This window comes from Dreissena polymorpha, chromosome 7 (assembly GCF_020536995.1).
Source record: "Dreissena polymorpha isolate Duluth1 chromosome 7, UMN_Dpol_1.0, whole genome shotgun sequence".
Classification (NCBI taxonomy): Eukaryota; Metazoa; Mollusca; class Bivalvia; order Myida; family Dreissenidae; genus Dreissena; species Dreissena polymorpha.
The window spans coordinates 11,074,496-11,084,985 of NC_068361.1; the positions used below are offsets into that span (position 1 = coordinate 11,074,496).

At 36.5% G+C, this 10,490-nt stretch overlaps 1 protein-coding gene across 1 annotated transcript in view; it reads left to right on the top strand.

The window, feature by feature from the left end:
- Window positions 1–10,053, top strand: part of LOC127838247 (uncharacterized) — an 11,570-nt gene extending 1,517 nt beyond the window's left edge. The window contains exons 2-4 of the mRNA XM_052365870.1: window positions 5,951–8,203; window positions 9,072–9,282; window positions 9,825–10,053. Of these exons, the coding sequence (XP_052221830.1) occupies window positions 6,022–8,203; window positions 9,072–9,282; window positions 9,825–10,053 (2,622 nt within the window). The 5' untranslated portion in view covers window positions 5,951–6,021. The remainder of the gene's footprint in view (window positions 1–5,950; window positions 8,204–9,071; window positions 9,283–9,824) is intronic.
- Window positions 10,054–10,490: the final 437 nt, after the last annotated feature.

The following is a 10,490-nucleotide window of genomic DNA, read 5'->3' on the forward strand; positions in this document are numbered from 1 at the left end:
TTAATGTGCCTACGGGTGTGACTCACAGGTGGTTAGCGTGTGGCTATGATATTAATTAGTGAAAACATCATTTTTAATGATAAATAATCATATTATACCGAAAAATTAAATTTTATGGAAAAAAAAATTCACTATCAAATATATATATAACAAGGTATGCAACTCAAAATCACCCAAAAACGGGGTGCATCGCTTTGATCATTGTCAACTGGGTCATACTAGTTGTGTATCGTGTTAATTCTTAAAAGTTGACCCAGCATTTGTAAAAATATTGCAAGACATATACATTTCCAGAAAGGAAAGTCATTTCTGCGTTGAATAAGACCAAGATCGTGAAAATCGCTGCATAATTGATGAAGATATGGTCGTTCAAAGCGATTCACCCCGTTTTGGGGTGATTTTGAGTTGAATACCTTGTTATATATATATTTGATAGTGATTTTTTTTCAGAAAATTTAATTTTTCGTTATTATATGATCATTTATCATTCAAAATGATGTTTTCACTAATTAATATCATAGCAACACGCTAACCACCTGTGGTGTGGCTATCTTCTTTTTGAGGAACTATTATAATATCAATACTAAGTATTGCTATAAACGGGCATTTTTTGTAAGTTATAATAAGCGAAATGAATAAGCACAAGGCAGCAGCTCACATAAAGTAACCCGAATGCCGAATGCATTAAGCCGAATGCATTAGTAATACTGAATTCATACACGACGGAGAACCAGAGTTTTCAGTAGTTATCGGTAGTTTTCGTAAAAGGTTAATCTGTATAACGGTGTTGTATTATATATCTACCAGATGAATTACTCTACCGCGTCGTTTCGAACGTATCTTCCACTGTTCTTATTCAGGTAAAGTTTACTTGTATATTGTACTGTTTTATTGAGTAAATTGCATACGATTACAAGCAATCCCCATTTCGAAAGTTGATTTGTCATTTGGTTAGTGATTAAGGTCCATTTGAAGTTAATGTACGTAATCTTGTTTCGATTTACACGTCAAACGTCCCATAGTATCATTGTAACGAAGGTGGGTTACGATGATCAAAACATCTACCTGTTGGCTTGTTTGAATTTAACAATTAATTTCATTCTGTTTTCATCGCATATTTTCGTAACACTGTCTTTATGTCATCAAATCGTACCTAGGTTGGTAAGATTGTATCTTATTCAAATTATTCATTTTAATTGTTTTTTACTAGTTTATCCCCATGGAAATTCATATGTAGAGTTAATTAAAATGGAACGCAGTTTGAGAAAATAAGTATGCACAGTTACCTCATTAACGAACAAAATTAATTATGTTATCTGGAACTAAATGGTTTCTCTTTTTCATTTCGAATGATTATATTTCTGATACTGTTTTATACTCTTATCAATATTTTTTGACCATCTTACACCTATTTTTGTATATTGGGTACGAGATAACTTTGGATAGGTACCAGTGACCAAACAACAGGTATAAGTTGACCAAAATGGGTTTGAGTTGAACAGTTACCTAACAGGTGTCTTCAAACAGACACATGTAATGAAGATTTTTTCTTTTATAGACTTAAATGGTAGATCTACCTTGTTTTTCTTTGCATCTATAATGTGTAGTTCAGTGACTCAGTTAATGTTAACGGTTTGTAACTCAGGGGTCCTGGGTTCGATCCACACAGGCTGTGCTGTTTTGTTTTCATAGGAGTTTTCTCTGGCGAGACAGCAGAGCTCTAGCCTAGTACTGGTGAAACCCAGGAAGCAAAATTAAGTGAATCTCTGCCTTAATGTAAGTTAAATACACGGGCATAAACACCATACAAACAAACATATCAAGATGTTAGTACATGTAGGATAATAGGGGGGGGGGTGAAGATTTTCCATAAAGACGGTACTCAGGTGATCAAAGCAGATAAGATCATATTTCTGAGAAAAAATGGTAAAAACTTAGATCAGCAAGTGTGGAATATCTGATCTGACTACGTAACAGTTATTATCTCTCGAATCTATCATTATACTACATATAGATGACTTGTTTTTATGAATAAAAAATAATGCACATGAATACATTTTCAGATATGAGCAAACAGCAAAGAGCAGCTGCTCTTTTAAGGCAGGCAGCAGATTTGTTGAATGTCAACACAAGTGACAGGAGTACACAATACCAGCACCTGCACCAGTAACCTCTGTCAGTAGAACTAGTGCTGCAAAGGCAATTTTTGCACCCGACAGTAAAAGAAGGAGGCATGGACATGCCAATACAGGAACTGTGGCTATGTCAGCACTGGACTATTACACCCAGGTGCAATCAGGTAGGCAACACTAAAGAGGCCTGTGCTAGATATTTTGGAACTACAATTAATACCACCTTAATTCTTTTTTTATGTAAAGATTTCTATTGTTTCATAATATTCATGCATATACATCTTATTTTAATGTTCAAACTTAAAGAAGTCATTTATTATGAATACTTCCTCATTATTGTTAACAAGACCTTTCTGTACTTTCAATTAGTTCTGGAAACCCCCTTCATAATTAATGATGAGGAAAAATGCTTTTAGCAGCTAACTATAAAAAGGTTTATGGTTTGAGTTCCATAGTTTTGGATATTTCAAACACTTTTGAACTAAAAAAATAATTCCCATGTGTACCCGTCCTTTTTCCAATTGGGTAAAGACATTGGTGAAAAACATAATATCAGATTCCACAACACGGCACTTATAAGTACTGCATACAAATAAAAATGTGTATCGAGTTGAGTCAGGTCCAAAATGCAAAGGTTATACCGGTAACTCTGATGGTATCAGTTATAGAATTAAAATGTTTGTTTTTTGCCCTTAAATCCAAGGCCAATAACTATAATTATTTAGCAGTTATACAATTGCATATACTTAACGTTTCTTAATAAGGCTTAAGCTATTGCATAAGTCAAGCTAAATATTAAATAATTTCAACCTTAAAAAGACAAATGTTTTGCATTCACTTCCCTATTGTAAATGCAGGTCCCTGGTTACAACTAACGACCACCTGTTGAAGGAGCTTGACGAGACCCGGGAAAGACACCAGCACAGAGGTGAATCCGATTAACTGGAGCTACAAGCAACTTAAGAAAAACATTCAGGGAACAGTCTAAATGTTCTGATAATGATAATAGAGTGTGCTATGTGTTTTATTGCTAAGAATTTTGGCTGCTCTGTATTTAATATCCGAAGCATTGGCCCTAAAATGAAAGTGCTTCCACCTACAACTTTGAAACTTCATATGTAGCTGCACCTTGATGATTTCTACACGCCACACCCATTTTTGGGTCACTAGGTCAAAGGTCAAGGTCACTGTGACCTCTAATATTAAACTTTAACATAGGCTCTAAAATCAAAGTGCTTTCACCTACAACTTTGAAACTTCATAATTATATAGATGCACCTTGATGAATTCTACACGCCACACCCATTTTAGGTCACTAGGTCAAAGGTCAAGGTCATTTATTCAAAACTGCACCCACAGTCGAGCATTGGCACCCGCTATGAAGAGCTCGTGTTGCATTTATTTTACACAAATTATAAAACCATGATGAAGTATATGTAATTAACAAATATAAATCAGTTATTTATTGTGCATCCAGGCATTTACATATAACCAGACAGTAGTGCAATCTCACATGTATATGTAGGTTTTTAACTTATATTGCACCAGTGTACGGATTGTTTTGAAAACAATTGTATGATCATAGAAAAGTTGCGTATGTCTAGTCATAAGCAGTATGTTTGGGATACACTAGCAACAGGACCAGAGGGATTATTTTGTTTTCAGATAATGTTTATGTAATGTGCGTTTTATCCTAATATTTATTTTACCAGCCATGTAATACATATATTTTGTAATAAAATTGTAAAAACAGGTTATTCAGTATTGAGTTTATGTTGACACGCTATTACATGATGGATGGCTTCATCCAAAGTCATTACAAGACATACAGCAACAACATAATTGAGCCTCGGTCTGGGAAAATGGGTCTTAATGCATGTGTGTCAAGTGTTAATCAGGGCAAATCGGTGATGAACTTTCCACTTAATGGAATTTTTCCATAAAAAAGTCTCTGGAAGAAAGTGTGGTCCCTGATAAGCCTGTGCTGACGGTACAGGCTAATCGGAGACAACATTTTGAGCACATGCATTGAGTCCAAGTTTCCCAGAGCTAGACTCAAATGTTAAAGCAATGCCTGTTACATTAAGTCAAGCTGACAACAAAAAACTTTTTTCTGTAAGTCAATAACTATATAACTTACAATCACCAAATTACACATACATATTGTTTGTATACTAAAGTATATGTATGCCTAATTTCATTGGAAAATATTAAATACAAACTTTAATATTTTGAAAATAATCATTTTTGTTTTCTGCTGTTTAAACACCAGTGTACAACTGAAAAGTAGACATTTTATACTGCCTCTGGACAGTTCGAGGGGTGAACGGAAGACTGTTGTTACTCATATTAAATAAAGAAGGACATACTGCAGTTTTCCGTTCAGCCCTCGTGGTGTTAAAAGCGTTTGCTCTAACTACCTCATCTGTCTGTTCTTACTGGTACACTACATAAATTATGTGTATTTAACAGCTTGTAAGACAACGTTGGCCCGTCTAGTGTTTATCATTGAAATCTGTACATATTGGCTGTTTTCACGGGAAACGGGGCTAAATGCATGTCAAATAAGATAGTCTGTGCACACTGATTAGCTGTATCAATGATTTGAAAAAAAAACACACATCGCGACCTGTGCTTCAAGACATACTCATTATAAATTTGAATGGGTTGTGGTCATTTCAAACTTGCGATATAAAAAGCAATAACATAATTTTGAAAACTGAGTTGCGTCTAAGATTTCACAACAGCGAACAAATTGAGTGCCTTCAGCGCTTTGATTTACTCTATCACCGCTTTTTACGGAGGATTCCAGAGATAGTCGATGTATCACGGTTCATACCGGAGATTTTGATTTTGATGTTTAGAGTGATCTCCCGGCAATAATAATTTACGCTGCAATTTGCGCTGGAATTAGGTTTTTTATTACTGGTTCCCCTTTTCGCATTGTGAACTATTTATAATGGCGGTGTATGCAAAAGCGGAGACTAATTCTATATCAGAGACGCACTAGTAATCGACTTAAGAAGTAATATAGATCCATACATATTTTAACAGATTGTTAAATTCAGTAGCAACATAGCCAAATGCACATAGTAGAACAAAGAACGCCGTTAGAATAAGCATAAATACAAATTCAAAAAGTTTAACTGCAGTTGTCAATAAGACTCACGAAGTAAAGATATATATGACGTAATTATAAACTTACCAATCTGTTACAATGAGATGAAGTGTTTGCATAGCAAATGTAACTAGACAAAATGCAAATACCATGTATCAGAAAGCATATGACAGTAGTTAAAATAAAAATGTCATTTAACATCATGCATGGACTGGCGGATATTCCCTTCCATATGTACAAAGCAATACTCACTACAAGACCGTAAACTAGAATTAAATGACCTTATTTAATTAAAGTGCAATGTTAACTACCGTATGCACCCATATCTCCATGAAGACATGTATATATAATTTAATATTTGTGTTATTCACTTGTTTTCAAAATATTGGTGCTCCTTTAAACAAATTACGGAAATTACTTTTGCCTGTTCGCAAACATAAAATACCAATGTACTATGTATGCAAATCACGACATATCGTTTTTTTTAGGATTTCCAAATTTCGGAACAAATATCCTAATGCCGCAATGCTAAAATATTTAACATAAGTTTTTTGTTTAAATTGTTTGAGTTCAGAATTCAGAAATATATGACTAAATAATTTACTAAACAAGTAATAATGCATAATAAATTACGTATAAATAACGTATATGACGCTATTGTTGTATCTGTGTACGTACTTTAGTAGCCTCTTTGTTGTAGAAGGCACTGAAAAGAGTCAAGATGGAATAGTTGAAGGCGACAGTCATGAAAAAGACAGATGTCCTTCGAGCATGGAAATTAACACCAAAGATGATTCTGAGTCAGAAACAACTGGTTCTGATAAACACAAGATCGCTGAAGAAATGATGTCAAGACATTCAAATTGTTGCGCAGGCCCTCCTGGTTTTCAGACAGACCTTCTTAGGTCAAATGTGACCGATTTTTCTCGACATCGGACGATCCTACATACAGATGTCCAAGCAGCAAGTATGTCAAGACCTTCTTACCCTCGAGACATTCAACGCGGGCTTTTCGATTCGAACGAAATCCAGCTTTCGATGCCAATTATTTACCCTAAAACAGCGCCATATTTGCAAATAGATTTAAATCAATATAATCAATCATCAAGTGTTCAAATGCGTTCGGAGCCGTTCTACGTACAAGATTCAATATCAAACGAGCAGCAGTATTGGGAACCTCCCGATCGGCAGACAGGGCGCTTGCTGTCAGGAGTTCAAGAACAGTCTGTGCAAGAACAAGACCAACTCATATCAATGAACGATTTCAATCAACAACGGAACATGCGAGGAGTACAACCAGAATATTATGATGCTGAAGAAGATCTTCTTAAATCAAATAAGAAAGAAAAAGAAGAAGAAACGGTAACATCAGAGCACATAAAAGATGGAAACGGCAAACAATCGGAGAAGCGTGTCGAATTCAGTGAAGACGTGAAGATTGACAAAGCTGATGATTCTTTCAAAGACCTGAAGGATTTTATCAAACAAAATGTAAAACAGGAAATATGGTCCAAACGGTCAGATATCAACCGTTTGTATGATGCAGTAATTGTGCATGACAAGAATGATTATGATTATGCTATTGATATGAAAGATGAAATAAAAGCTATAGTCCTCAAAGAGCTAAACGAAGATTTACATATTGAATTATTTGGCGACGAAAAGTTCATGCAGTCTCAAGTTCAAGTTGTGCAAGCTGTTCTGAAAAATGCAAGTGTCGTTTTGGTCTATCTTTCTAAGAATACGGAACAATCTGGACGGGTTCAGTTTTTCATCGAAGAAGCAATCGCATTGACTAGGATTGGTCCGGTTGACAAGGACTTTCTAGTCTCGGACTGTGAATTCAGTGTACGGCCAGTCCACTCTCAGCCTTCAAACAAACGTAATTATCGGACACCTCCCGGACTGGCCAGTGTCAGCGGAATCGACTGGTTTGACAAGTCCAAATACACGTACGATAGAATCGTTGCAATCATGAAAAACGCCATTCGGAGAAGAAAACTTGTAGAGAACCCGCGGCAAGTACAATACAAGTTAAGACAAAAGATGGTACGAACACGTTTATTGCCCCAGCAGCAATTGCACAGAAGGGACGCTCCTCAACATGCGTGGGTTGTTGGTACAAGTGCTTTTACGACGTCAGGGCCACGATGCACTACGCAGGCTACCACTGAACCTTTGTATAGAGGAATCAATGACCCTACCCAGCATGGCTTCAACATCAGTGATGCTAAAAGCATGCTGAGACGAATGAGCATTGAACCTAACCAAGGTTCCGCGTCGTCCTCTTACACAAAAGGCGTTCATCATTTTCTTAAAACGGGTGAAGAATTTTCGCAACCCGAGTACGTGTATGCAAACGTTAATCCATCGTTCACACCTTATAGCGAACCAGTCGCACCTTTCGGTGTTCAACAAAATATTTCGCGACCGACTAGGGCTTTGGGTCTGGATCTTGGTTATCGACCTGCAGAGGCACCTGAATATCGTGGTTACCATAGAATAGGACAGTTTTCAAGGATCGGAGAGCAGAGTCGTTTTCTCAGACACAATCAGATGCCTTTGAACGAGGAGCCGCGATACAGACGGGAGGGCGGTGACGAAAACCATGTCATGGGGCTTGTGAACGACGGGCAAAGGACACACACAAGTCGTACAAACATCCGTTCTGCAGACGGGTATGATGCCACTCACCAACCACGGCCAAGGCATACGGCAATGCAGCAGGCGCCGGGTGCATTGCGACAAAGACAGACAGAATATACACCCAGACATATGCAGCACAAAACGCGGCAGCAGCAAGAACATCCAAGAGGTCAGATGGATTATGGCAGAGGGATTACAACTTCTGAGATGTTGATTTCTAATCTGACAACGAACGACGTGGAAATCGATAATCCTACAAGTACACAAGGATGCAGACGGTTATACGACCAGGGTCCTGCCGATAATGGTAATTAATGTTATTACAAAACGAATGTTATTGTATACACGTTTAAATTACTAAGGAAAATGTGTGTTTTTTGTAATGTATACGAGACAAAACATTTAGTTTTTACAATTTGTCCAAAATTAAAAAACAAGCAAATTCAACTCAAATTGACCCAACCTTTAGTTTTACAGACAAGACTAATACAGTTGTTTTCTTTGACTTAAAAGATGTTCCAGCATTTAGAATGCCCTAATATATTTGAGAAAATAACTGTGTGAAGCGGACATGATAAAACACGATACCAATTGATCCTATCCCAATCCTGATAACTTATGCGTATTTGCATGAATCACCATTTATATAAAGAACTTATTCTAACATGTGCCGCGAAATGTTTTGTTTTGTTTTTTACAAAAAAGGACACTAAGTGTGGGTTATTCTGCAACTATCGATTGACGGAGACTAATGTTATTAGATAAGTTCAGGGAATTCGAAAATATTGTTCAGTTAATAGTAAGAGCGTGTACGCGCGATCCAGCAGTAGAACAACATCGTAGAAATGTTATATTAAAGTTCACGAATTAATCAATTTTAAAGTTTGGTTTATTTGGCAAACGCTTATTTATTTTAGCAATAAATATGGCGTCACTTTGATTATTCACTCGATGTTAATGAATGAAGCTGAAGTAATTTTGAATTGTTGTGTGTGTTGAGGTTACGGAAACCGCTCATATCATAAAGACGAATTATTTATAAAGTCGTGGAAGAGCCCAGCCTTCATAATGTGTTTGTTAATTGGTGTGCTGCATGTATTGTCAGAATATAATGTAAGACTTGAAATATACTTGAAGTTTCTTTATTCCTATATTTTTATCGTTTATTATTGCAGTTTACACACAAGAGACTGACAGCAGTGAAGAAGAGTTGTGGGATCCACTTGGAAATCTACCAGGATCTAATGGCGGGCGGGTAGTAAACATTGTTGGAAGCCAGGTCCTGCAAAGCGGTAATCAAAACAGCGACACTAACGTCTTAAACATTGTTCAGAAAGACAGGATACAAACAAATGACAAGAAAGCTCAAGACAAAGACAACGAAAGGTTTATTTGTTTTATTTCATGTCTTTTTTTACCGAGAGTTTTAGAATTTTATATTGTTTTTTATCGACAGATTTTAGATTTTAATAGAGATCTATACAGATCCAAATATAATTTAATAACCATTTTGAAATAGAAGTTTGTTCTTATGTTTCTGGTTGTTTGTCTCCTACCGGTGATACCGGAGGGGACTATTGCGCTCTGTGTGTCTGTCAGTCTGTCAGTCTGTCACACTTTTCTGGATCCTGCGATAAATTTAAAAGTTCTTCATATTTTTTTTAATGAAACTTGCCACATGTACAGATGGCAATATGGATATTATGCACATCATTTCATTTTGTTCCTACGTCAAGAATTTTGGTTGCTAAGGCAACAAATACACTAGTAATATTCTGAAAATGGTGGATCCTGCGATAACTTAAAAATTCTATATATATTTTTTATTAAACTTGAAACATGGACAGATGGCAATATGGCGGTTATGCACGTTGGTAGGTAGGGGACTTGTATTGCTTGGCAATAGTCTTGTTTATATTTGTTTACAGTCATGAGAACAAGAACAAGAACACAGAAAGCGATAGTAAACCGGATATCAAATGCAAAAACATCAAGCATCCTAGCAATGCGGAGAGTCTGTCACAGAAATTGGGAAACGAAACAAAACAATCAAACGTGGCAAAGGACGGCAACGATTTAAGTGATTCTGTGAATCTTGTATGCAAACATAACGACAACAAGAAGACGATGTTGTTGAACAACCAGCAAAAGATGTAGTGCGCGGGTATGAATTGAATATACCATTGAAAGAACCCCGAGTTCATGCAAATACCAACGCTAAAGGTGTTAAATATGTCGAACGATACATTTATGATGGAAATACCCGGCTGACAGCAAAGGTTTCGTATCCTGACCTTCAAAAAACCTAGGTCGCACGAAGTCATCGCCGGAGATGGTCATTTCATGACCACAGATGGTGGTTCTTCCGTATTGCTTTTGAATTCATCACCAAACCAATAAATTATAATCATCCATCTGTCTTTACCAATACAATGACAGATGCTCACCTAATTTCACCGGATGAAAGCAAAGAGGTACAAGAGTTGGACCATTTCGCTTGGACTGAATCATACAATGAGGAAACCGGAAAGTTCACTAGTGATGATATATCAGACGCGGACCTTTTCGGTGACAGTAGACATGACCGTCAGCAT